Source organism: Delphinapterus leucas, chromosome 7, assembly GCF_059928025.1.
Source record: "Delphinapterus leucas isolate spDelLeu-1000000601 "Yukka" chromosome 7, BTC_Dleu_Yukka2, whole genome shotgun sequence".
Lineage (NCBI taxonomy): Eukaryota > Metazoa > Chordata > Mammalia > Artiodactyla > Monodontidae > Delphinapterus > Delphinapterus leucas.
Genome location: NC_143135.1, coordinates 48,294,032 through 48,321,229, shown reverse-complemented (window position 1 = coordinate 48,321,229; position 27,198 = coordinate 48,294,032). Strand labels below are relative to the sequence as shown.

The window sequence follows — 27,198 nt, the reverse complement described above, 5'->3', positions numbered from 1 at the left end:
TCAGTTAGGAGTATGACACCTACAGATTCAAGACTGTGCTCTGCTCTTACTCAGCAATGAAGGGCAGCTTCAGCCTTTTGTAGACAGGGAGAATCACAGTCCCTACCTCCCAAATCACTGAGAGCTAGTGGTAATCATCTCTGGAACTGGCAGCCAAACCCTGGCAGAACAGAGCTCAGGAGGGGATGCTAGGACCCTTGTTCCACTGTGGGGAAAGGGCAGCAGTCTTGGCATGAACAGCAGGAGGGGGAAGCAGAGCTCCGAGCCTCCAGGACTGAGTTCTGAAATTGGCCACGGAGTCTCCCACAGCCAGCTTCCACCTGGGCTCGCCCCAGGTCCCTAACCCAGGCCTGCGTTTCAAGGATTGCTGTCATCCCTCCAACTGTTCTCCCGACAGCTGCTGGCTGTGTTCTAGGCCAGGGTCATTTCTCAGCCCCAGAGCAGATAGCCAAAGGACTTACTATTTCTGCAGGAGACGTGGGTCTGGGGACAGGCATTCAGAGGTGGCTGAGCCCCAGGCGTTCCCCTTCTCTGCTCTCCTCTCCTGAAGCTTCAAAACATCAGGGCACATTTGGGAATCTGGGTCCCCTTCCCAGCTGCCTGCTCACCTTTTCGTCAAGAGGTAGTTGCACCCTCCTCTCCCCTCCCAGCCCCGGCCCACAAGAAAGCAACAAAACCATCGTGGCGAACACATCTATTTAATGTGAGGGGTGGGTACTGCTGTCTCTGTCAGTGTGTACGGGCTGGTAGGGAGACAACCAGAGGGACTTCTGCCCTGGAGTAAGAGGCTGCTCTGGCCCCAGGCTGTGGGGGTGGGGAGCAGACCGAGGGGATGGGGTGATGTGTAAGGAGGGGAGGGGAGGGTGAAGCTCTGCACACATCCTTGGGACCATGGTCCAGGCCCACCCAGTCACCAAAGCAAGAACCGAATAAATAAAGTGCAACCGTGGGGTTGGGAGGGGGGAGAGGGAGGGCACCGGGCGCACCCGCGCCCGCAGCCCACATTCAGTGCTGCCAGGTCTGGCCCACCTCCTGGCCAGACCATCTTGTCCAATCACCCCTATGTCCGTCCCTCCAAGAGCCAGGCAGGTCCCGTGCAGCTACTGGAGGTAGCGATAGGCCTTAAAGCAGTGGTTGCCCGCGTCGGCCACCACCACGTGGCCATCCGAGGTCAGTGCCAGGCCCTGCGGGCCATACAGTGGCTCTGCAGATGTGTTGATATAGGACAGGAAGGAGCCAGAGCTGTCGAATACCTGAGGGACGAGCGGAGATTGGAGGGAGCCGTGAGATCAGGCAGATGAGTGGCATTTGAGGAGGGGGTGCCTGGGGCCCAGCCGGAAACCTCACCCTGGTGCCATCCCCGGGCCTTCCTCACCTGGATGCGGCTATTGCCCCAGTCAGCCACGATGATGTTTCCATTGGAGTCCACGGCTACTCCCGTGGGGGCATTGAACTGCCCATTGCCCTCGCCGTGGGAGCCGAACTTGAAGAGGAACTCTCCGTCGGCACTGTACACCTGGCAGGGGAAAGGGCTGGGGACTGGGGACCTGGCCTCAGGCAGAAGACGGGGCCTTGGAGGAGGATGGGGTGAAGCCCCAGGGCTGAGGATCCCCAGATCTGCAGCTATAAACCAGTTCTTCCCAGGCTTCACGTCCATGCATGCCACTGCCTACTGGACATCTCCAGCTGATGTCCCTTGGGCAGCTTATCTTCCCTGGAAAAGTAGTTCTTCTTTCTCCTTCCCAGTGACTGGCAACACCCAGGTAGCCATGAGTCATTCTCGACTCCCCCTTCTCCTCTGTTCCACGGCCAACGAATTACCACAACCCGCTGACTGTATCGCAAATCTGTACCCTATGCATATATTGCCACTGCAATGGTCCTCAGCCAGATTATTGTAAAAGACTGATCTTCCTGCCTCTAGTCTCGCCTCAGCCAGAGCAATCTTTCTAAGACACACAGGACTGCATCACCCTCCTGCCTGCAATCATTCAGTGACTGCCCATAGCTCTTAGGAAGAGAGCAAGCCCCTTGAGGGAATGAGCAAGCCTCATTCTCACCTGGCACCACTCCCCTCTTCAAACCTCATCTGAACTACTTGTAGTTTCTTGACTACATGGTATGAGTTCCCACCTCCTTGGCTTCTCCTGTCCCCCTACCTTCTGGTGAATTCCCACCTGTGCTTAGTTCCACCTGCATCAAATGCTCCTGCTACCCCCTCGCTCAGTTTCCCCGCACTCTCCTGCCACAGAATGCATCACATCACACTGTAATATCCTGGCACTTTCTTCTCTTCCCCACTAGACCAGAACCAATAAGATAGGGAATGTATTTGCTTTATTCATCGCTGTATTCCCAGCTTCTAGCATAGTGCCTGGGACAACGCGGCCACGCCATAAATGTTAATTGTTCAAATGAATGATCTCAAGGGGGAGAAAAGGGAGGTGAGGGAGAGAGGAGTCTTGTGCAAGAGGAAAGGATGATGGAACTGTGGTCATAGAGGGAGGGAGAGCACTGACCTTCACTGAATGGTTATGGAAATCCGTCACTACAATCTCATTCTTGTTGTTCACAGCCACAAAATGGGGCCCTGAAAATACAAAGTGGGCCCTCTGGCAGTAAGCCAGGATACTGAGTGGGATGGGGGAGAACATCTGGGATGACAAAGCTGTGGTGTGAGGAGAGGGGTGGGGTCTCTGGGATGATGGTGCTAGGGTATAGTGAAGGGACGGGGTCCCCTAGGGCCAAGATATAGGAGGAGGGGGTCTGTAGAGCTGGGACATCCAGGGGAGTTCTTTGGGACTGGGGTATCAGAGACTAGGTCTCTAAGTTCTTTCCCAATACCTGCAAAGTGGCGGTCAGTGGCCCCGCGGCCCCCAAAACGGCCAACCAGCTTGCCATTGGGCTGGAAGGTAAAGACGCAGCAGGACTTGTTGTCGACCACAATGATATGCCCATTCCGGTCTACAGCCACTCCCTTGGGGCCCATGAGGCGGCCAGCTCCAAGCTTGGTCTGGAGGAAGGGGATATCCGTTAGGGGCTTTATCCTGCCCCGTGGGGAGAGTAGTCCCAGCCTGGCACCAAAGCAGAACCTTAGGCCGAGGATGGATCGAGCAGTCCAGGCCCTGACCACCAGGAGGCGCTAGAATGGACATCTCAGCTGGCCAAGGGTGCAGAGTAGAGTGACAGCAGGCCTCTCACCTTGAACTTGCCCTCAGGGGAGAAGATGCTGACCCAACGGTTGTCATAGTCTGCCACGATAATGTCTCCATTGGTGTCCACGGCCACACCTGTGGGACGCTGCAGCTGCCCAGGCGAGCGTCCTCGGACCCCAAAGCGGAACTTGAACTGGCCTTCATTGGAGAAAACCTGGAGCAGAGGAGCAAGGGAGGGAGGGGGCAGGAGGGGAGAGACTGTGGGCACAGAGGGGAGGGAGCAGGACCCTGAGGGAGGAGGCCCACCCCCATTCATTCAGCACTCAACAAGCACTTTCTGACACCCTGCTGTGGGGAGAATCCGACGTTGCCAGCGCTGACCTTAGGGGACAGGCAGCAGAGGCGTGAATGGGACTGTGGGAATGTGAAAGGGGTGAGAGGTGGTCCAAGAGCAGGGGCAATCTGAGCTAAAAGCCTAATAGGGACGCCAAGAGCTGAACCAAAGTTGGCGAGTAAAGGAGGGGGAAGAAAGGTGTTTAAGCAGAGTCAGCAGTACGTAGAAGGCACACAGTCCAATAGGGGCGCTGCTTGAATTCAGTATGGGCACTACTTGCCTAGTGTGGATGGAGGGCAGTGGGCACTCCCGTAAAGAACAGAAGGAGTAAGGTTTTATTCTGGGTATGATGAGAATTCACTGAAAATTTCTGGGCAGGAAAGTGACAAGAGGAGATCTGACTTTGTAATATAATAAGAAATATATTTGAGGGACTTCCCTGGTGGCACAGTAGTTGAGAATCTGCCCGCCAACACAGGGGACACGGGTTCGAGCCCTGGTCCGGTGAGATCCTACCTGCCGCGGAGCAACTAAGCCCGTGTGTCACAACTACCGAAGCCCGCGCACCTAGAGCCCCTGCTCCACAAGAGAAGCCACCACAATGAGAAGCCCGTGCACCACAACAAAGAGTAACCCCCGCTGCCGCAACTAGAGAAAGCCCGCGCGCAGCAACGAACCCAAGGCAGCCAAAAACAGACAAATAAATAAATTTGGGGGAAAAAAAAAAGAAATATATTCGGCCTTTGTCCCCAGTGCCTGGCACAGAGCTCCTCAAACTCTTAAAGTTTCCTGATCAATAAGTGTCTTTTGTCATTCATAAGGAGTCTCTTTTGAGTTTATGCTAATGAAGTGACTTAGGGTGTTGGGGGGGCGCTAGATAGCTTCAGGATGGGGCTGGTCACCAGAAAGACCATCTGATTAAAGGGTCAGAACTTTCAGCTCTACCCACCAACCTCTGGGAAGGAGAAGGGGTGGGGAGCACAGATTAAGCTTTATAAAAATTCTTGAACAATTCTTGAGCTTCCGGGTTGGTGCCAGGAGGGTGTGCACCCCAGTTCCACAGGAACCAAAGCTCCTTATACTAGGGACTCTTCCAGACCTCACCCTATGTATCTCTTACCTGGCTGCTCATCTGTATCTTTTATAATATCTGTTATAGTAAACTGATAAACGTAATTAAATGTTTCTCTGAGTTCTGTGAGCTGCTCTAGCTAATTAACTGAACACAGGAGTGGGTTGTGGGAACTTCCACTTTATAGCTGGTTGGTCAGACTACAGGTGACAAACTGAACTTTCGATTAGCATCTGAAGTAGGGGCAGTCTTATGGGACTGAGCCTTCAACCTGTGGGATGTGATGCCATCTCCAGGTAGATCATGTCGGAACTGAGTTGAATTTAAAGGATCCCTGGCCAGTGTCCACTGAGAACTGGAGAACTGCTTGGTGGTGTTGGAAAGATCACATGGGAGCTTTTTCAGAACGAGCACTCTGGCTGCAGGGAGGAGTCGAGACTGGAAGCTGGCCGGCCAGGCAGAGGTGCTGCAGGGTCCAGGTGAGAACTGATGATGGCTTGGACCAGGGCACTCGCTGGAGGGAAGTAGATGGATCGAGAGACATACGGGAGGAAGACTCCACAGGACTTAGCAGCAGACAAGAAAGGGGTAGGTGAGGGTGGGGGAGTGGACATGGATTAGCCCGTCCAGGCTATGAGGCTGATAAGGTAATCTGGACAGAGGAGACCTTTCAACCTCTCACCCTCTTGTACTTCTTCCACCTTAGCAACACGCTCAGGTCTCACCATCCTAAAAGCACCTACGATTTTAATGCTCCTCTCCTCCACAGCTAAGCCTTCTTGCTCCTCCTTCACAGCCACAACGTCACTCACTGCATAAGGCTCACACATTGCTTTGTTATAACTCTAGGGACACAAGATAAATCAGAGCCAGGAGCAGCCTTGGAGGACTCAAGTTATGGGCCTTGGCCTTGTTCTGTGATCCAGATGTTCTCCCTCCTGCGTGGACTGAGCCCCCCGCCCCTGCATCATCTCTGTTTCTTAGGCCCGCAGGGCTGTTTGAACTGGTCTCACCAATGGACATCACTTCCTCCTGATGTGGACCTCCCATCATGCCCTTCCCTGGCTGATCAGAAATGCCCCTGGCTTCTGCCCTGGTCCCCTGTGGTTGGACAGCACTTGGAGAAGGCAGGCGCCACGGGCTGAAGAGGTGCTGTGAGAGGGACGAAAAGGTACCACCAGCTGGGTAGTGAGGCAATGTGTCTGCCTCCTCCACTCCGAGCAGCTTAGTTTCTAGCTCAACACTGAGGCTTTAGGGGGTCTTCCTCTTCCCAGCCTATCCTAACCTATCCCACCCATTACACCTGGCCAACTCCTACTCATCCTCCAGTTCTCAGAATTTCCAGGTCACTTCTTCAGAGAAGGTTTTGTGTTTTTTTTTTTTTTGCGGTACGCGGGCCTCTCACTGCTGTGGCCTCTCCCGTTGCGGAGCACAGGCTCCGGACATGCAGGCTCAGCGGCCATGGCTCGCGGGCCCAGCCGCTCCGCGGCACGTGGGATCTTCCCGGACCGGGGCACGAACCCGTGTCCCCTGCATCGGCAGGTGGACCCTCAACCACTGCGCCACCGGGGAAGCCCCAGAGAAGGTTTTAATGAACAACTCCATCTCCTAAATCAATATACACACATAAAGTTAAGTCTCCGTGATATATGCTTTTTAGCTCTTTTCATAACAACTGTCACTCCTGTCACTAAATAACTGCTAAGTATCCTTGTCCCCCATCTAAGGATGTAAGCCCCAGGTGGGGCAGGGACTGTGTCTGTTTTGTTCGCTGCTGCATTTGCAGCACTGGAATAGCAACTGGCACACAGCAGACATTCAACAAATGAATAAATCCGTCAGCTCACTCCCAGACCAGAATCGCACACCTCCCCTTGGATGCCGCACAGCTATCTCAAACTCACCGCAGGCAAAAGTGAATTCATCAACTTATTCCCAGGCCCGCTCCCAAATGGCAACACCGCCTACTCAGGTCACCAAGCCCGGCAATTCTTGATCCCTCCCTCTCCCTGGATATCTGATGGCTCGTCAAAACCTGCCATATTTGCTTCCTTATCTCTAGAATCTGCCAGTGCCCTAATTTGATCCTTAACATGTCTCTCTTTTGCCATGGTAGCAGTAAGCAACTTCAGGATCTGAGTCTACTTGGGGGAGAGACCAGAACAAAATAAAACGAACAAACCAGTGATTCTGGCAGAGAATGAAAAGTGCTATACGGCAAACGGCTGAGGGAGCTTGGGGGAGAGTGTGATCAGCATTCTGCCTGAAGGAAATGAGGATGTTTTCACAGAAGAGCTGATAAAATTTCTGGACTCAGACCATTACACAAGGATGTAATATATCCAAATCAAGTTCTTCATTCAGAATCACAAAATGTTTCTTCTTTTCTGTCAGCTGATGCTGATTCAGCACAAGGAGAGGATTTGCCTCAGCTGCCACCACAGCCGGGTCCAAAGGAGGAGAAGTTCACGAGAGCCCCAATCCTCATGAACTGAGGGGGAGTCACAGTGCATCTGGGAGCCTGGCCCATAGCAGACCTGAGGACCCCAGAGTGAGAGAACCTCAGCTTTGGAATCGAGAGCCAGGCTCCTAGCAGCTATGAGGTTGCTGCATGGGTGGCAGCAGGGGCAAGGAGGATTGCTGTAGTAGAAGGAAGTGTTCGGAGGGGGGAGGGGCTGCACTAGGCCCTCCCTCTTAAGTCCCCACCCTGAAACAACAGACAGACACAGGCCCTCGTCAGGGAGACAAAGTGGCACATCTTTCCGGGGATATGAGTACGCGTGTGTGTGCACCCCAGGGGAAGTTTCCCAAACCTCAACTTTTGTGCCAAAAAGCATCCTTGGCATAAGAAGGCGGAACGGAGCTGGAGGGTGGAGGCTGTGATGGAGCAGGGCCTCAGCGCCACCCCTACCCATCCAAACCCCTCCACTTCTCACCATCCAGCCTGGACCCAAACGCCTCCCTGCGTGGACCTGAGCTTCTCCTTTCCTCTGCTCTTAGGAACAAGGTGGGAATAAAGGCGGGCTAGACAGGCTTGGGAATATAGTCATGGAAGAGTTCCTGGCTCTTTCAGTCAGCTAGGTGGAAAGCAAGGGCCAGGAGGAGCTGACACTGAGGTGACAGGCCTTTGGCAGAGCTGCATCTGTGACGGGGGTACTCAGGCAGAGGGTCCGGAAGAAGTTTAAGTGTACAGATGGGAAGTAAGGATCTTCAGGGGAAAGTTTTACTACCTGACAAAACGTTTCCAAGAACTGAAAGCTTACAGTAATTAGAGACAATCCTGTACAGAATAAAATCAAAATTCCACAGCTTCCTCTCCAAAGCCGTTTACAGCGTGACCTCAGCTACTCCACTTCTAATAGCAATCTCCCTCCAGCCACTCTGGGACCCTTCCAGTTCCCTGAACAACGCCCTATAGCACCTTCCCACCTCCTGGCTTTTGTCCCCACCTGGACAATGGTATTTTCAACAACAGCTAAGCGTCAGAAGGTTCACTTGGTGCCAGGCTCAGTACATGATGTCATTCAATGCTCCCAGCAACCCTCTGAGGTATTCTTTTCCTAATTTTACACATGAGTTAACCTAAGCTCAGGGAGGTCACATGACTTGTCAGTAAGTGGCAGCGCTAGGATTCAAGCCCAGGTGTCTGGTTTCAGAGCCTGAGCTGTGAACTGCTCTGCTGCACCTACCACACTGGTGCCCGTCACTGGCTCTGCCTGTTCGTAGGCTCACTACAAGGAAAAGAGAAAACCGCATTTTCTGGCTTTATGGAGCTCAGAGTGCAGCAGAGGCTACGTCCATTCAAGTGGCAGATGCTTTCCTCAGGTGTGTGAGGCGCTGGGAGGGCCAGAGGCAGGACCACCTATGAGGACGCACTATAGTCTAGCCACTGGAAGGCACCCCTTTTCACAAGTTCTCCCCGTTTGACTGTCTAGTCAACTGGACGTTTGCAGAGACGGGCACAGACGACACGCATTCTGGATCCATGCAGGCATGCTGGGAGATAGTGGGGAGCTGCAGAGGCTGTATCCTGATCACCGTGGTGGGCAGAAAGTGAGCCAGCCAGGGACTCAGGTGGAGGCAGCGAGGAGGGAACAATGAGCCGGATCTTTGGGGTCCAGGAGCTGGTCTGGCCTGAGCCACAGCCTGGGAGGTAGAGGCTGCCGGCACAGTAAACCCCAGTGCCTAACTGTGAAGGCGCTGGTTCCTGCTGTGGCCCTTGCGGAACGGATGGCGAGTGAGTGGGGGTGGTGGTGGTGCTGTGATTCATTGCTCTTTAAGTAAAGGTAGTATCTGTAGGGTTTCACCCTTCAGGAGGCGACCTGTATACTTTGTTGGGTTTTTGTTTCTTTGTTTTATTTTTGTTTTGTTGTCGTTTTACTAGGCTGTAGCTTGAGAACTTCTATTTTGGTGTTAGGGGAGAGCTTACCTGGATACACTGGTTGTTGCTGTCTGCTACCACTATGCGGCCGCTGCTGGCTGCGGACACACCCTGTAAATTGGTGAATTCACCCTTCTCCCTTCCACGACTGCCTGTGGGGAAGAAACGGGATGGAAGCAAAAAATTCACACTGAGGTCATTTTGAGTCTCTGGCCCCGCCTCAACCCCGCTCTGCCTCCGCCCAAGGCTCTCTGTACCAACGCGGAAGACGAGCTCGTCCTCAATGGGGTTGTCCTTCCGTTTGCCGCCGGTGCTGTACATGGAGCTGGGCCTACGCACCGCCTTCTGGCGCACGTGGCTGCCCGGGCCGCCAGGGGACTTGACGCGGCGCTTGACGTCGTCCGGGGAAGGTGGCAGGTCCCCAGGACGCAGGGCCCGCACGCGGAAGGGGCTGCCGCGCACCGGCTGTCCATAGAGCAGCACCGAGAGGAGCAGCTCGCCTTCGGAGCGCGCCGTGTACACCAGCTCGTACGTGCCGTTCTTGTGGTCCACCACGGGCACCGGCAGACGTGTGCCGTCGGGGCCTGTGATCTCCGCGCGCAGCTCGGCGCTGCCTGTGCGCACCAGCCGCCCATCCTTGTCTTTGGTAGTGACAGTGAGAGAGGCGGGCTGGCCCACCAGCGCCTGGCGCAGGCCCTCGCCAGTGGCCACCGTCTCGTGTGCAGTGGCGCTCGTAGTGAGCAGCGCACCCAGATTGAGCACCGATCGCCGCAGCCCATCGACCTCGAGGACCAGTTCCAGCTGCGCGTTCTCGTGGGGCCGCTCCGGGAAGGCCTGCGCTGCCAACGCCGCCAGCCGCTCTCGCATGTGCTTGCGCACGAGCAACACCTCCGGGGCCGAGCCCAGGCGCAGTGCCTGCTCAGCGAAGCTGCAGCTACTGCCGATGTGTTCCTGCCCCTGGCGCAGTGTGTCTAACTGGGTCTGCAACACCTGAGGAGGGGTTAGGGGAGGGTTGGGTAAGCAGGCTTGTGGAGGGGAAGGTGAGGGGGGTGTCTCTGTGATCCCTGATGAACTTGTACTATGGCATGAAGGGAATACAAGAGGGTGAGTGTGGGCGACGGACACAGATGCCCGCAGTACCTACTGGCCACGCCAGAAGGGGGCAAGTATAGACTAGGGGAAGGGGTGCGCGCGTGTGGGGAGCAGGGGACGCATGGAGGCGACAGGCCATCTCATGATGGACGGTGGTGGGAAAGGGTGAGCGGACACACCTTCTGCTTGGCTCCACAAATGGCCTCCAGGTCGCTGACCAGGGCCTGCTTGCGCTGCTGCAGCGCTTGCTCCAGGTCCTCGAAGGCTGCGCTGATCTGGGCCAGGGCCTCTGCCTTGCGCTCCTGCAGCTGCTGGTTGATGCCCCCCACTAAGGCGATGGCAGCGGACAGCTGTGGTAGTCTGGGGAGGGGAAACAGCTCATACCAGAGCTGCTTGAGGATGCCCTCACGAAACTGTCCCTTCTCCCTGGAGACCCTACTGCCGCCCTCCAGGATTTCCGCTCCCTGAGACCCCCCCCTACCCTCCCTAAGAATTTTATCTCCACCCTCCCGAAGGTCCCTCCTCTGCCCCCGCTGAGACACCATCCCAGACGGCCCCACCAGCCCGGGCTCCCGCCGGGCGCCTACCGGCCGCGCACCGCCTCGAGCTGGCGCTGCAGGGCCGCCTTGTGCTGCTCCACCACGTCACGCAGCAGCACGGTGCCGTGCTCCCGATGCTCGCCGGCGCGGCACTCGCCGCACATGGCCGTCTCACAGGCCTCACAGTAAAACTCCATCGTCTGGCGGCGCAAGGACTCCCATCAGGCAACGACTAGACACCACGCTTCTCTGTCCCCTGCCCTCCCCCACCCCACCTGCCTTCCTTGCCTCTCACCTTCCAGGTGCACCCCCGCTACCCGGACCACTTAGAATACCCTCTCACCCGCAGCCACTCGGCCCCTCCCCCGACCTCTCCTCCCCCTCCACCCCAAGTCCTGGCCTCACTGGGCCTGCTTGGGCCCACCTTGCCTTCATGGTTGGGGCAGGAGAGGGGGCGGCCGGCCACTGCGCTGAGGGGGTGGGGGTCCTCGGGGTCGTGGGCCCCGTCAGGTGCCTGCTGCATGGCCTCCATGAGGCTGCTGATGAAGAAGTTGTTCTGCAGCGCAGAGACGCCCTGCTCAGGGAGGATGGACGTCTGCCGACACACTGGACAGGACAGCGTCAGGCTCTGGGCAGGGATGTAGTTCTGGAGGCATCTGGCCGGGGAGGAGGGGGAGTCAAAGGGATGAAGCGGCAGGGCGGTGTCAGTGCACCCCTCCTGTCACCTGCCATGGGCGCCAGTCCTTGTGCTCACAGCTGTGCTGTCACATTCGTTTAGAAACCTCTCTGGCCGGCACACGCATCTTGTCGTAACAGCAGGGGTAAAAGGCCTCACCTCTCACAACTGAGTGGCAACACATCCCTGACGTCTCTCAGAGGATCAGACATACACGCATTCCTCACAGTGTGCGCAGACACAAGTTCACCTTTCACAGGTGTTTACAAACCCTTCTCACAGAAAATATGTGACTACCTACCCCCGCACCATTAACTCATTAAACATTTACTGACTACCTGCTCTTGCCAAATTTATGCCAAGCTCTGGGGATACAAAGATAAAGCACAGTGCCTACCTCTAAAATACTCCCCGTTTGTAGAGAAAAAAAGTAACAAAATTAGAGTTTGTAGAAGTAAACAGTGTGATGATTAAAGGCATGGGTCCTGGAGCTAGGCTGCCTGGGTTCAATTCCCAGGTCAGTCAACTATTATACTGTATGACCCCTGACAAGTTACTTAACTTTTATGAGCCAAGGATCTCTCCTTTGTAAGATGGAGACAGTACAGGCTTCACAAGGCGTGGAGAATTAAATGTAAAGTGCTGACACGCCTGACTCCCAGAAGGTACGACATATTGTAGTATTACAATACTATTATAATACTAATTACAGCTATTAGGATTACCTGTCATTAATATAAGGAACACAGAAGATGCAGTGATAAGGAAATGCACAGAAGGGGCCTCTGGTAGTAGAGAGGGTAGCCAGAAAAGGCTGAAGAGGAGGTGATGTAAGCAAAATCTTCCTGGACAAATAATTGTTCTTTTTGTTTGTTTTTTTTTTGCGCTACCACTGCTGTGGCCTCTCCCGTTGCGGAGCACAGGTTCCAGGCGCGCAGGCTCAGCGGCCATGACTCACGGGCCCAGCCGCTCCGCGGCATGTGGGACCCTCCCGGACCGGGGCACGAACCCGTGTCCCCTGCCATCGGCAGGCGGACTCTCAACCACTGCGCCACCAGGGAAGCCCAATAAATAATTGTTAGTCTGACCAAGAAAGGTGCAGGGAGAGGAGGGAGGGTGTTCCAGATACACAAGGTGGCCAGAAACAGCATGAGTAGGGAATTATAAGCAGTTCAAGGTGGCTGGAGAGGACGCCCAAGGCAAGGAATGGTAAGGGAAGTGTGGAGAGAGAGGCGTGGGCCAGTTCATGGAGGGCTCCTGGGTCACGTCAAGGAGCTTAGAAGCTATCTGAACGGCACGAGCGAGCTGCAGGAGCATGGTACAGCCAGCTTTCCATTTCTGCCTCTGTGTGGAGGGTGAATGCGAACATGATGAGACAGCAGACAGGGGGTAGGAGCACCGTCCTCCTCAGTATCCAGCTACCATTCATTAAGCACAATGTGGCAGCTGTGCTTTGCACGTGGTGTTTGTTAATGGACTCAGAGAGGGTAAGTGGCCCAAAGTAACAAAGCTAGTAAGCACGAGAGCCAGATCCGAGGCGAAGCATGTGCTTAACCAAGGTGCTCTTGTAATAGTCCAGGCAAGAGGTGAGGAAGCCCTGCATTTAGGCAACAGCAATGCAGACTGAGGTGGAACAAATTTGAGAGGTATTTGAGAAGTGCAGCCAGTGGGCAGTGTTGTCTGATTAGACATGGGGAGTGAGAGATGAGTCTCAGTTGACTCCCAGATTCCTAGCTTAGATGACTGAGTGACATTCACCACGATGAGAAACACAGAAAGAGGACTGGTTTACAGGGAAGTTCAGCCTTGCCCTGGTTGAGTTTACTGTAACGGTGGGACATCCAGGCAGAGGGGATCGGTAGACAGCTGGGGAGAAGGCAGGTTAGAGATAAAGACAGGGAGGCCATCAACATTTAGATGGCTTCTGTAGCCATGGGAGACGATATGATCACCAAGAAGGGGATTACAGTGCCAAGAGCAGGACAGAGCACCCAGCAAATACTGAAAGAGGAGAGCAAAGAGGAACGGGCAGAGAGGTAGGAGAGAGAGTGTCAGGGCAGCAAAGTGAGTAGTGCAATTTCAGAAGCAGGGAATGAGTGGTCATCAGTGTCAAAAGCAGCTGCGGAGTCAGGGAAGCTAAGGACTGGAAAATGCCCATGGAAACTGGCAACTGTAAGAGTACTTTTGTCTGTAAGGAAAACAGTGAGTGGAGGGAGGGGTAGAGGAAGGCAGGCTTGACTCTTGCCAGTTGAAGAGTGAATGGGAGGTTGGAAGTTTGAGTAAAAAGTAGGTTGATGGGTTAGATGGCAGCTGGGAGGGACAGAGGGACAAAGGAGTGTTCTTATCTGTTTGTAACGGGAGGCTTGAGCACGTTTCTAAGTTGAGGAGCCAGTAGAGAAGGAGGGAGGGAAGACACTAGAAGACATGGGACGAGGTCTGGGGATGGGAGAGTGGCTCAGGCTGGCTTGAAGAGGAGTGGACCCCATCCTCTGGATGGAGGGAGGGGAAAATGAGGTGGATGCACTTGAGCACAGGGGGCAAAATTAGAGAGAGGATGCCCAACTTGCCTCCGGCAAGGTCAGCTGCTGAAAGCGAAGGAGTGGGGTGGTGGTGGGAATCCAGGGGGACAGGGAGGCTGGGATCAGTCACTGAATGGAGCGGGAGAGGAATCTTACTAGAAACAGACTGACGGCAGCTGTGTTTGGAGACCACAAATTTGTGGAGGGAAGATTTACCTGTTGCAAAGTTTCCCATATCCTCGATCTCTTAACGTTCTCTACACTTCTTGATCTGAATTAATTAATTTTTCTTTATTTAACAAACACTATGTGCCAGGCACAAGGCTAAGTGCTTCACAAATATTAACTTATTTGTGACCTAGTTTCCCCTTCAGTCTTCTCGAGTTGAGTGGTTTTTGTCTCATACTCCACATTCCTCAGGACCAGAAGGTGGGGTTGAGTCCTCCCCGCCCCCAACTGGCACATTTCTAAACTCTTCTCCTCCAGCTCCTTGGAAGCTCAGGCCTGTCTACAACACCCCTCCCTGATGTTGTCTCCACTGACTCAATGGTTGCTTCCCCATTGGCCGAAGTCTTTCTTCTGGCTCACTCTCTTCTGTTACCCTCCCTCCCACCCCAACACACACACACTCCTGCCATCATTCTCGGTGGCTCTGACATCCACAGGGTGACCCACCCACCATCAAGATTTCTTAGTTCCTAAGCTTCCTCTCAGCCCCTCCCCCCGTGATCTTTTCCTCCAGTTCACCTCAGCTATCCACTCCCATGCTCCCAGCACTACCTATGTCTCATCACCCATCACGGCATCAACTATGAAATCTGCATTTCAACCATTCTACTCAGTTCCCCTGTAATTCTCTCCCCAGCTTTGCTGAATCTGGAGTTTATCCTGAATACCTTTGAACTCATCAAGATCTCCGTCCTACGTGTGGCACATACCTGGCTTACGACTGCTTCCTAACTGGCTTCCTGTTTCCACTCTTGCTTCTCTAGAGTCCACTCTCCAAACGACAACCAGAATGAGCTTTAAGAAAAATCTAATTTATGGAATTCCCTGGCAGTCCAGTTGTTAGGACTCCGTGCTCTCACTGCCGAGGGCTCGGGTTCGATCCCTGGATGGGGAGCTAAAATCCCATAAGCCATGCGGCGCGGCCAAAAAACAAAAGTCTAATTTATGTCACATTACTTCTCTGCTAAAAAAAAAAATCCTCCGGCGGTTTCCCACTGCATATAGAACAAAATCCAAAACTTTCCTAAAACTGCCAAGCTCCCCCGTGAACTGTTCTGACTCTTTCGGACCTCACTTCATCCCACTTTCCTCCTCACTCAGTCACGCTGGCTTCTCCCCTGGTCTCTGAACATGCCCCACTCACTCCTTTCTTAAGGCCTTTGCATGGAACAGCGCGAAGATAATCCTGTTGCCTGGAACAATCGGTACATGTCTGTTTCCTTCTCATCCTCAGGTCTCAGGTCAAATGTCACCTCCTCGGGGAAGCCTTCCCTGATGACTCTACGTAGACTAGCCCCTGGCCCAACCGCCCGCACTTACTCCCTGTTTATTTCCTGGAAAACACTTAGCCCAAGCTGTGACTCTCCTGTTTGATTATTTGCTTGCCTACTGTCTGTCACCTCCCACTACAGCATAAGTTTTTGAGAGCAGGGACCAAGGGATAAATGAATGAGTAGTATTAAGAGAGAAGGCTCTGCAGTTAAACCTGGATTCAGACCTCGACTATTTACTTGCTGCGGAGCCTCGGAAATATCTCTTAATTACTTAATGACTCTGAACCCTAGTTTCCTCCTCTCTAAAATGGGGATAATAAAGTATCTGTTGTGAGGATCAAGTAAATCAATACGTGTAAATCACTTAGCCAGTCCCTGGCAAATAGTAAGCAATCAATACACGGTAGCTATTGTTATAATTTCTCAGGCACTGATTTTCTCCAAGAATGCTCAGTGATCTGGATATAGGAGAAGGTATGGAGCTTTCCAATTACAGCTCAGATCCAGGATTGAGCTTCTGCCACATGGGTTTAGAAAAGGACAAAGGTGTGTGGGAATTGTAGAGGACTATGGTCCACCATGGGATTCAGGATGGGTAGGAAAGGAAGGGAGACCAGGAAGGAGCTGGGAGAAGACGGAGCAGTCAAGGGCATTGGACATCTACATCCAGTCAAAGCTGGTGTAGTGAGAGTGGGGTAATGGAAGCCAAGAGTGGGATACTGGAGTCTGTAACCACAGAAGAAGTGGTATTATTCTGGGTGATGGCAAGATGCAGGGCGTCGTTGGGAGGGTGTCTGACTGAGGTGGCACGGACTACATTTATCTGTAGTCTGACTGTCAGATGATTTGATCACTATCTTTCTCCTTCACTATACTGTAAGCTCCTTAAGAGCAAGGATCATATCTGCTTTTGCTTATCACTGCTTGCCCAGTGCCTGGGACAGGTCTGGCACATAGTAGTTGCTCGATAAATAAATATTTGTTAAGTGAATGAATAATAGATAGAAGCCCAGAGGCTGGGAGGGGTTGCCTTTCATTCAGTGCCTCAGGACAACAGTGAGGACAGGCAGGGAGGACAGACCTAGTTTTGAACATCCTCCCACACTGGTCAGAAAGTTCTGGTGCCAGAGCTGGTTGAGAGTCTCAGCTCTGCCTGATTTCTCTGGGAAGGCTGCCTTGGGGTTTGGGCAGGGGCAGAGGAGGCCCTGTTCTGGGCAGGGGCCACAGACCAGTGTTAGGAACCTCCGGTCCTCTCACAGGTTCTTGCACCGAACCCTTACCTCCTGTAGGCTGGGGTTCATCTCCTCCCCTCCATGTGTGCACACATCTCCCTCACCTCTTACAGGTTTACACATGCCACTCCCTTCTCCGGGGGGCCTGCAAGGTCCTCATCCCTCCCCGGTACACACACCCTCACCTCTCACAGAAGGTGTGCAGGCAGGGCAGAACCTTGGGGCACCGGTACCGATCCAGGCAGATGCTGCACACCAGGAACTGCTTGTCCATTGGCTGGACCTCAGGGCCAGGGCTGTCCTCCCTCTTCGCCATGGTGCCCACGGATGGCACCTACCACTCACACCAGCCTGTGTACGGAAAGACGGTCAGTACCAGGGAAGCCAGCAAACCCTCTCCCCACCTGATCCCCTGCAGAGCACTAGCCCCATCTCTTCTCTGCCAGGGACCCAGCAGGGTGAAGAACATGGACTGAGTACCCTCCGGGCCTGCTGCTCTGGTTAAAAGCACAGGCGTCAGGTTAGATTGATTTAGACCCAGCTCAGCCTCTTACCAGCTATGTGACCTTGCACAATTCATATACCCTCTCTGAGCCTCAGTTTCCTAATTTGCAGTTATGGAAATAATAATCCCTACCTCAAATGGTTGTCTTGAGAATTTGCGATAGTGTATGTCAAGTGTGTGGTACGGGGATGTCCTTCACTGACACACCCACCCTTCATCTCCTCTGCCTCCCCCAAACCCTCCCCCGGGAGACTTTCCTGATGGAGTGTCTCTCCTCTGACCACCTGCAGCCCTTCTATCTATGCTCTGACCCACCTCCCAGCACAACTGCCCGGGATCACATTCTTTTCCACATCCAATCAGTATCCAGGTCTCGTGGATTCTACCTCCCAAATACCTTATCCCCTTTTCTCCAACTGCACAGATACCACCCCAATTCAGGTGCCACCAATTCTCTCCAGCGATACAGCAACAGCCTCCTAACTGGTGTCCTTCTCCTCGCCTACGCCTTCTCATCCCTCTCCCTCACAGCCAGAAGGAGGCTTCTAAACACACATTCCATCTTATCACTAACTCCCTGTTTAAATTCTTTCAATGGTTCTCCATTGTCCAGAGGACAAAGTCCAAACTCCTTAAATTGGCCAACAAAGCTTAGCTTTGGCCGATACCTCCCTCTACCACCTCACATCTCATGATTCTATGAGTAGTCACACTGGTTTCTTTCTTTTCAGTTCCTGGAAAACTCCTTGTTCTCTTTTGCTTCTGGGCAGTCACACATTCTGTTCCCTCGGCCTGAGATCCTCTGCTCACCCCCACTTCGTCTGGCTAACTCTCGCTTATCTTTCAGGTCTGCACATAAATGTCACCTCCTCCAGAAGGCCTTCCCTGATTTCCTGAAGTCTGGTGAGGTGCTCCACCTTTATGTCACTCTGCACCTTGTCTTTCCTCCATCCTGGCCCTTATACACTATACTGTAATTTTCTTGTTATTTCTCTGCTTTGTCCAGAGTTCTTGAGGAGAGGCATTATATTTTATTTCTTTTTTATTCCTAGCACTTAGCACAGAGCCTGACATAAGGATTGGTCTATATTTATTGAATTAATTCAGTAATTCAACAAATATTTATTAAGTGCCTACTTTGTACAGGTGCTGGGGATAGAGTGATAAACAGAACAGATATGGTCACTGTCCTCGTGGTGGGGAGGTAGTGAAAAGTAAATAAATGAATAAATATATAATTACAGATTGGGAGAGGGGAGTGCTATACAGAAGAAAAGGATGCTATGAGAAAGAATGCTTTTTTGATTGGGTGATTGGGGAAGGCCTTTCCAAGCAGGTAACTTTTAAGTAGAGCTTTGAGGGCTGGAAGGAAAATAGTAGGGGTGAGGGTGTGGGCATCAGAGAGTGAGGGAGGGAAATCATTCTAGGCTGAAGCAACAGCGTGAAGGAAAGTCCTTAGGCGGAAACTCACTGAGAACCCGAAAGGGCTCATGTGGTCAGAGCAAAGGGCATAAAAGGCCACAGGGGAGTTTGGGAAGGTAGGCTGGAATGAGATCACAAAGAACCTTGATGTTAAGAATCCGGGTTCTATCCCAAATTGGGAGGGAAATGATGCAATTTACAAAAAAATAAAAATAAATTAAAAAGCTACACTGGCAGCTATGAGGATTGAAGAGGAGCCAGGGTGGAAGCTTGGGAGGCTACCCCAGTTCTTCAGGTAGGCTGATGTTGGGTATTAGCAGAGCTATAGGCAAAAAAGCGGACTGATTTGAGAAACAACCATGAGGTTGAGTCAAAAGGACACCACGATGGACTGGATGTGGGAGGGTTAAGGAATGACAATAAGGCCTCCCAGGTTTCTCCCCTGAGGATGATGGGCTATGCCTAGAGACAGTGAAAGCTAAGGAGCTGATTTGGGCCATTCCATTTTAACCATGAGACGTCTGAGAGGTGCCTGTGTGATACCCAGGTAGAGATGTCAAGTAAGAAATAGAATATAGGAGCTCCAGGGAGAGGTCTGGGCTGGTTTTTGACTTGGAAGCATTGGCATATTAATGACACAAGGCAATGATAATGGATGCGACCATCTAGGGATAGAGAGTGAAGAAGAACTCAGAGAGATGGGAGGAAGACCAAGAATGTGTGGGGTCAAGGAAGTCAGGGGAGGAGGGGCATTCAAGAAAGAAGGAGCGGTGAAGTAAGATGAAGACTGGAGAGCGTCCACCAGATTTGGCTGTGGTGGAATGGGAGGGGCAGAAGTCAGGTCAGAGTGATGGAAAGATGAATGGAAATGAAGAAATTAACACAGCAGTTGTAGACAATTCAGGAGAGAAATCTGGCCATGAAGGGAAGCAGAACGAGAGCCAGACTACTTCAAAACAGGCAGTGACTGGGAGCAGGTCACCATTATCTGTGCCCAACTCCATGCACCATGGCCCTCTCTAAAAACAATGCGTGAATGAAGAATGAATGAATGAATGCAGTGGGGCCAGTCCAGAGTCCGCAGCTCTCTCCAGGTTTGCGGAGGGGCAGGAGAGGGGCTCAGCTGCATGTGCCTTATGTTTATGTGAGGGTGGGCATGGATAGGGTAGGAAGGAAGGGCATCCCTGAATGTGGACAATGGGATTCTGAGGTTCTTTCTCCAGATGTGCAGGGTTCTGAATCTGGAGACTTAATACAAAGACAACAACATAGCAGGAGGAGGACAGACCGAGGGTTGGCAGAGGGAACAGGAGGCCGGAGCCAAGCTGAAGCTTCTGTTTGGCGAAGGGGAGGGCTGAGAGGAAGAGTAGGAGTGGTCTACTGGGCCCTTCTGGGGCAGCTGGAAGTCAGGCTCCACCTCTCTCCAAGCCCAAGGGGCTCTCCCAGCCTGTCACACAGGGGCGGTGATTGGGCAACATCCAAGCACGGACAGCTCCTCCCTCCCTTCCCCTTCCTGCTTCAGTTCCCCACCCAGACGTGCTGGGCATGCAGCCGCTGAGGTCACACCCCTGCCTAAATCACCAAGATTCCCTTCCTCTCCTGGGCTTTTACTCCCACCTCTCCCATCTCGCTGCTCCTTAGAGATCTGCCCCCCGAGGTCCTATAGGCCATGGTTGAAACAGACTGTTTATCACAGCAGGTACTTGGAAGATCTTGAACTCAGAGCTGAGATTTCACCCTCCTTCCTCGGGCTGCCTACTGCCATCTCTGCATCCCTTATCCTTCCCATCTTTTAATTGAGGTTCTAAAGGCACTTCATTTCCTTTTTCAGCATTCATTCAACACCTCTGCTAGGCCTGGGGATACAAAGATAAATACTCGCAGCTCAGCCTTCATGGATTCCACAATCTAATAAATCAATTAATGTAGTGCAATATGGTGAGGGCTATGACAGGGAAGCACTGATTGCTGAGAGTCACCTAACCTAGATCTGGGGCGAGGGAAGGATGTACAGGAGGCTGGAGGCCCAGAGAGTCCTCCTGAAGAAAGGGCCATTCAAGAGCTCCAGGATGGGTAAGAGTTAAAGAGAGAATGGTGCCTTCTGCATCAGGAGACTGAATCAAACACTGTGACAGGGGAGGACTAAGAAATGAGATGCAGTGGTAGGCAGGAGCTAGATCATACAAATCTCTGTTGGCCTTATTGAGGAGTTGAGACTTTACCCTTCCCTGCTAGGGGATTAAGGCTTTATCCAAAGAGCAAAGGAGCAGGGTGGGGAGGTGAAGAGGGTTTAAGTATAGAGTGAGAGAGCAAAAAGAGTAAATTTTTGACTGCACTGTGGGAAACAGTTGAGAGGTATCATGAGCAGAAAGTTAAGAGACTGCCATGATATCGTAGAGGAGAGATGATGGTGGCCTTGATTAGGGGAGTGGCTAAGGGGAGGTTGACAGAAGTGGATTTTATAGGGAGGAATCAATAGAACTTGGTGACCAGTTGGTTAGATATGAAGAGTAGAGGGAGAAGAAAGAATTAGAGATGATTCCCAGTTTTCTGGCTTGAAAACTCTGAAAGACAAGCAGTTTGGATGGGAGGGTGACAGGCTCAGTGTTTAGTAAGAGGAATCTGAGGTGCCTATGGGACATTTGAGAGGTCCAGCTGGCAGGTGGAAAGACAAGCTGGAGCCTAGGAAAGAGGTCTGGCCTGGAGATATGGATTTGGGAGTTGGTGTAGAGATGGTACCTGAAGGCATGGAAGTGGATGACATCACCCAGAGGGGGCATAAGATGAGAAAGAAGAGCCTGTGACTGTGCCCCAACGAACCTCAACATTTAAGGGACAGGCCCAGAAAGCAAAGCCTGAAAAGAGAGGACACGGGTTCGAGCCGTGGTCTGGGAAGATCCCACATGCCGCGGAGCAACCAGGCCCGTGAGCCACAACTACTGAGCCTGCGCGTCTGGAGCCTGTGCTCCGCAACAAGAGAGGCCGCGATAGTGAGAGGCCCGCGCACTGCGATGAAGAGTGGCCCCCGCTTGCCACAACTAGAGAAAGCCCTCGCACAGAAACGAAGACCCAACACAGCCAAAAATAAAAATAAATAAATTAAAAGAAGGCTCAACATTTAAAAAAAAAGCCTGAAAAGAAATTGAAAAGGTGTGGCCAGAGAGGCAGGAGAATCAGGAAAGAGATATGAAAGCCAAGGGAGAAGAGAGCTTCACGAGTAAGAGAACAATCTTCATTGTGAAATGCTGCAAACAGTTCCCATGATCTAAAGCCCAAAAGGAGCTGGTATTAACCTCAGGGAGTGTGGTTTCTAAGGGCTGGAGGAAAGGAAGCCAGATACAGGGGGCTGAAGAGGAAGTTGATTGTGAGCAAATGAGGACAGCCAGTGCTGATTCCACCTGATCTTTGACATCTGCAAAGGATGTGTTTCAAGGCTTTTCAGTTTCTCCAAATTCTCAAACAGCATCTAACTTCCTCCATGACTTCCTCGTACAACCTCATGAGAGTCCCAGTGTACGTGATTGACACAGCTGTGAGTGAAGGTAGGTGACCGAGGCATTGTTAAAAAGTGGATGCAAGAGGCCAGTTAGGCTCACTTGCTTCTGAAAATGACTCACTCCTGGTCACTGGCCTCCAAGTGTATTTGATCATTTGAGGCTTCAGCAAAATGACAAATGACTGCAGGCTACAGTCTTTGGGTTTTCTTTGAAACAGATGAAGCCTTGGAGGAGGTGAAGTCCTCAAAGCCAAGGAATCCTTGCAATAAGATTGGCAGGGAAGGAAAATGATGAAATCTGCAGTACCAACTCTCCCACCCACTTCTGCCAGACTGAGTAAGTAGGTGAATGAACCATTCAATGAGCCGATCAACCCATCAAACAATCAAACTTCCTGGGCCCTCTGGCAAGGCCCTTAAAGTGGTTCCTGGAGACACAATGCTGAAACAGACACACTCCCTGTCCTTCACAAGTTCTCAGACTAGTGTGGGAAACAGACATGGAAATATACAACTACCATGTGATAAGTGTTGTGATATTGACATATTCAAACTGCTATGGCAGCAAAGAGGAGGAAGTACCCAACTCTGAAAGTGGTGGAGAATAAAGAAGACTTGCAGAGGAAGGGATATATGAGCCGGCTCTTGGGGGACAAATAGGAGTTTGATAGGTATACTGGGAAAACACTGAGTAATGGAACAGAAGCATGAAAAATTAAGAAACACAGACCAGTTGGGCAAGAGAGCAAGACTCAAAAGGGCAGAGGCTGTACTTGATGCTATCACAACCCACTCGACGCGAGTTCTCCACTTGCCTCTCTGGCTGCTCCTTCACTGTCCATTCCTTATATGTCTAGCTCCTCAGGGCTTTGTTCTAGGGCCTCTCCTCCCCTCACTTCCATACTCTGTCTGGAAAATCTCACCACCTCCCATGGTTTCAGTTACCATCCACTTGCTAATGACTCCCAAAGCCTTATCTCCTGTGCAGAAAACTTCTTGAACCCACACCTGTATATCCAGCTGTACCTTGGACATCTGTACAGGGATGATGCTAGAGACTAGTCTAAAACTGAATTCACTTTCCCCTAACGTACTCATCTTGCTGCGTCTCTCATCTCAGTAAAAGCCACCACCATCCACCTAGCCACATCAGCCAGAATCCTGGGAGTCTTTTCAATTCCTCCTCTTCTTTCAACTTTCAGATATAAGGTATGACTATTATCCTTGCTTCTGCTCCTATAATGTGTCTAGGTTAAAAGTCAGGAGATCCAGGAGTTAGTCCTGACTCTCACTAATTTTGCCCATGCAAGGTAAGACTCTGGACTACTCCATCCCCTTACTTGCAAATTGGGGGAGGGTATCTTTTTCTTCCCCAAATCTGAGATTCCCAAGGTTTTCTGTCCAGCCAAAGGTCCCTACAGACTGTAATATGTGCCCATGATTAAATCCAATCTTGTACTACCTTGAGTATGATTGCTGGTTTCCACAGGAAGGCTAGGTGTGTTAGAGAGTGGCTGTAGTTGTCCCCACCTCCCTTCCAAAATAAATGTTTGCTGAGTTTAGGGCACCCATGACACTCCCTCTGGGCACCCCCTACCCTAGCCTAGCAAAATGGTTTTGCTCCATTTTTCTGAACACAGGCTGTACTATATCAACTATGGGCCTTTGCTCAAGCTCTTCTCTCAGCAAGAATGCCATTGTCCCCTAAGTGGCTGAGGCAGCACCTGGCACACAGAGGGTGCTCAGTATATGTTGGTGATAAGAGAGCCATGCTTTAAATCACTGCAGTATCCTCTCACCAGACAGAGAGGCAAAATCAAAGGCAATAACAAGACAAGTGAACGAAGTTCCAAGGAAAACGACCTCCACTTAACATAAAGAAGCTTTCCCATAACAGAAGTAGTAAGTGCTCTGTCACTGGAGGCATGCAAGCCAAGAGAAGCAGGGCACCTGTCAGGCCTGCAGCTCTGATTCCAATTCTGCAGCAAATCAGAACCCTGCTTAAGGGATGAATGGGCACTGATGAGCTGGACAGACAGGCAGGGAGAGACCTGTGAAAAAGACCTCTGCACCTGCTCCAACCTTCCAGATCTCATCTCCCTACAGGGGCCAGTCCTGGGTTTTTGCTTTCCACATCGGAGACCCCCACACCAGGAACAAGCCCAGGGCTGGCCTTTAGTGGACTGACCTCCCTGGGGTGCAGCCTGCCCCTCCAACCTGCAACCATCTGTCCCTGCAGGTTTGCAGCCCATGATCTGAAGCCAAGTCCAGAAGGGAGGAGGCCAGAACCAGGGAGGAGCCTGGGGTCCTCCAGGCGGGGCCCAGGCTGCAGGGGAAACAGAAGGGTCCTTTCCTACAAGAAACAGCCTCCGGATGCGGCTTCCTGTCCAGAGGCCAGTGCTAGAGGAGGAAAGGGTGTCCTCTATACCCGCTGGTGGGCCTCTAGGTGCCTGAGGAGGGAGGGGGTAGCAAAGGGTGGAAGTGTCTGCACCAGGGAGAAAGGAACCCTCGGACAAGCTGGGCCACAAGATTCCAGAGTCCCACTCAGCAGCCCCACCCGCTCCCCCACCCCCCACCATCCTCGGCCGCAGCGTTCGACACCCTCCGCCAACATACACAAGCTCCCAAGCCCCGCGCTCCTCCAAGGAAGCATCACCCATCCACCCGCGCCTCCCCCCTCAAACATGGACCTCACGTGAGCAGCCACAGCCCGAAGAATCCCCCCACTGCTCTCACGGACAGGGACACGCCTCACGTGGACAGAGACAGGCACAGCTTTTGAAAAGCATCTATGCCCTCACCCACAGACACTCGGACAGACACACCGCCGCTCGCACCCGGACCGGGACCTGGGCAGACAGGGATACAAACGCACCCCTGGGGGCCGCCCGTCGCACTCACCGCGGCGAGGCAGGATGGGAGGGCCAAGACCCGGACTGCGGCCACTCCGAAGGGCCCGCGGCGCTGCTGCTGCCAGCGCCCGTCCGCCCGGCTCTGCCCGCGGCGCCGCCCCACGTCCCGCGCCTCCGCCTGTCCCCGCGCCGGCGCCGCCGCCGGACCCGCCGCACAGGCCGGAGGGAGGGGCCGGGGCGGGGCTGCGGACCAGCCGGGGGAGGGGGCGGCTGGGAGACCGAAGACCCACCCACGCCCCGCCCGCCGCCACGGAGGCCCCGCCCTCCCCAACCCCACCCGCACCGCTCCTCCAACTCTCCCGAAGCTCCTGCAGGAGCTGCCTACCCTGTCGGGCTGGGGAACCCTTGAGCAGGATCCCGGATCCCGGATCCTCGATCCCCGCCAGCTGCCTCTGGCTCCCGACGGCTCCAGGAAAGGGCAGCGCAGTGGGTCTCAGGGACTGGGCGGACGCTCCGTCACGAAAAGGCAGCTGGACGGCAGGGTGTTCGGACTCTGGGAGCCGGTAAGGGCTGTCTCCTGGAGGTGCCCTTCCAGGCTTTCCTGGGGGGGCTCCTACGGACTATGCTACTGTGGTCTCTGCTGAGCAGGGGGAGACAGGGATCGCCTGTGCCTCGGCACGGATCTCTGGGCGGCGGACGAGCCCCAGGGTAGAAGGGCAGTACGCAGAGCTCTGGGGAGAAGGGGCTGACGGGGTAGAAAGATGGGGGACTTAACTTGGCTCAAGGTGCCTGGCTCTCTCTCAGGAGCCCCCTCGCGAGGCAATTATGGTTCAGACCATCCAGCGACTCCCTTCCACCCTCCAAAGACCAGAGCAATTCTCAGAATCATCACCTTGTGGAAAAGCAGCCCCGGTGGAAAATAATAAAAAGTATAACAGTTAACAAGGACTGAGTGCTTATTATGTGCCAGACACATAACGAATCACTTTACATATATTATCTTCTTTAGTACACATAATCTTAATAGGTAGCTTCTTTTATTAGCCGTGTTTTGCAACGGAAATAACTGAGGGCCCTTGGCTCCCCAGACATTAACCCTGATCACTCAGGCAGAAAGTGCTGGAACCAGGGTTTGAGCTCTGCTTATAGGTCCTGCCTCCAGTCACTTGGAACCTCAGTACCTTTCATGTTGAAAAAGCCCCAGTGGCCCATAAAGTGAGGGGCCACCCCACTCTATAATGAAGCTCCAGTCAGATAACTGCACCCTTCCAGAGGTAGGGGAGAATGCTGAAAAAATCTGGAGCATTCCTTGGTCAAGGAGCATAGGGTGATGGTACCTGGTCCCTGAGTAAATCAAAGTGCTATCAGGGAGCTTTCTTGCATCACACAAGGTTCAGATTTGGGCTCAACACCGGGCTGCAGCAGGGACCCTGGGAAGTGCCTTGACTTCTAATCTGCCTCAGTTCTGGCACCCAGCGCAGGTGCTCTGGTGCTTGTGAATGAGCCTCCGACAGGGTTCACCCTTGCTTTGGAATATGGGGCCAGGGCTAAGAGACTACTCAATATGAGGCAACTCCGGTCTGTATAACACTATTTTAAGCCTCACAAAGACTCCTTTCCTCAGTCCTAAACTCCCACGTCATCCACCGTCTGCTGATAAGGCTTCACAGCTCCTTTGAACAAAGGGCAAAAGCCCGTAAGCAGCCTGAAAAGGCTCAGCATGATCTACTACCTCACCTCTATAGTCATCCTCTAGCCACTCCCCCTTCATTTTTCCCAAGCTGAATTCCTTCCTGTTCCTACGCAGGGCCTTCACGTATGTTGGCCTCTTTGCCTAAGATGCTCTTCCCCCTACTCTTTACCTGGCTATCCTCTAGTTACCCTCAGGTCTCAGCTTTCAAGTTGACATCCCCATCTCCACCTATCTAGGCTAGATGCCCCTCCTCTTTGCTCCCATAGCCCCCTGTACTTCTGTATTCTGTATCCTAGTACTTATCACTGTATTGTAGTTGCCTAGTTACTTGCCTCTATCCCCCACTAGGCTGTAAGCACTGTGGGCAGGGACCGTGTTTTATTCCCTGATGTTTCGCCAGGGTCTAACGCAGTGCCTGGCAAATAAAAACACTCAGTAAATATTTGCTGTATGAATGATTGGATGATGGAGGTCAGTGGGCCCAACCCCCTCTGGGCCCTGTTTTAAGATCCATTTTTATCCTGGTGCTAGCCTAAAGGGCAAATAAAGCTTTGGCTCCTACTGGGGCTGGGGGAGGAGAGTAGGCCCTCAGATTGTTCCTGAAACCTGTGACTTCAGCTATCTGGCCCCAGCTCTCCTGAAATGATAGGATTTTGGTGTGTAATTAGACTGAGCGTTTCTCTACCCAGACCACCCTCCTAGAGTCCCCCACAAATTGACCTCACTGG

General features: G+C 52.8%; 1 protein-coding gene across 2 annotated transcripts; it reads right to left on the bottom strand.

Annotated features, from left to right (window-relative positions):
• Positions 1–136: 136 nt before the first annotated feature.
• Positions 137–27,096, bottom strand: TRIM3 (tripartite motif containing 3). Of its 2 annotated transcripts, none has more exons than XM_022563141.2 (12): positions 25,163–27,096; positions 16,688–16,853; positions 10,998–11,229; positions 10,622–10,773; positions 10,214–10,394; positions 9,200–9,932; positions 8,991–9,094; positions 3,202–3,369; positions 2,845–3,013; positions 2,520–2,590; positions 1,376–1,516; positions 137–1,253 (listed from the first exon to the last, which is right to left on the bottom strand). In XM_022563141.2, the coding sequence occupies exons 2-12, from the start codon at positions 16,816–16,818 to the stop codon at positions 1,101–1,103; spliced, it is 2,235 nt and encodes a 744-aa protein (XP_022418849.1). In that variant the 5' UTR covers positions 16,819–16,853; positions 25,163–27,096; the 3' UTR covers positions 137–1,100. The 2 variants fall into 2 exon arrangements, with proteins under 2 accessions (XP_022418849.1, XP_022418848.1); XM_022563140.3 differs by lacking the exon at positions 25,163–27,096 and adding an exon at positions 24,827–25,017 and having other exon boundaries at positions 138–1,253.
• Positions 27,097–27,198: the final 102 nt, after the last annotated feature.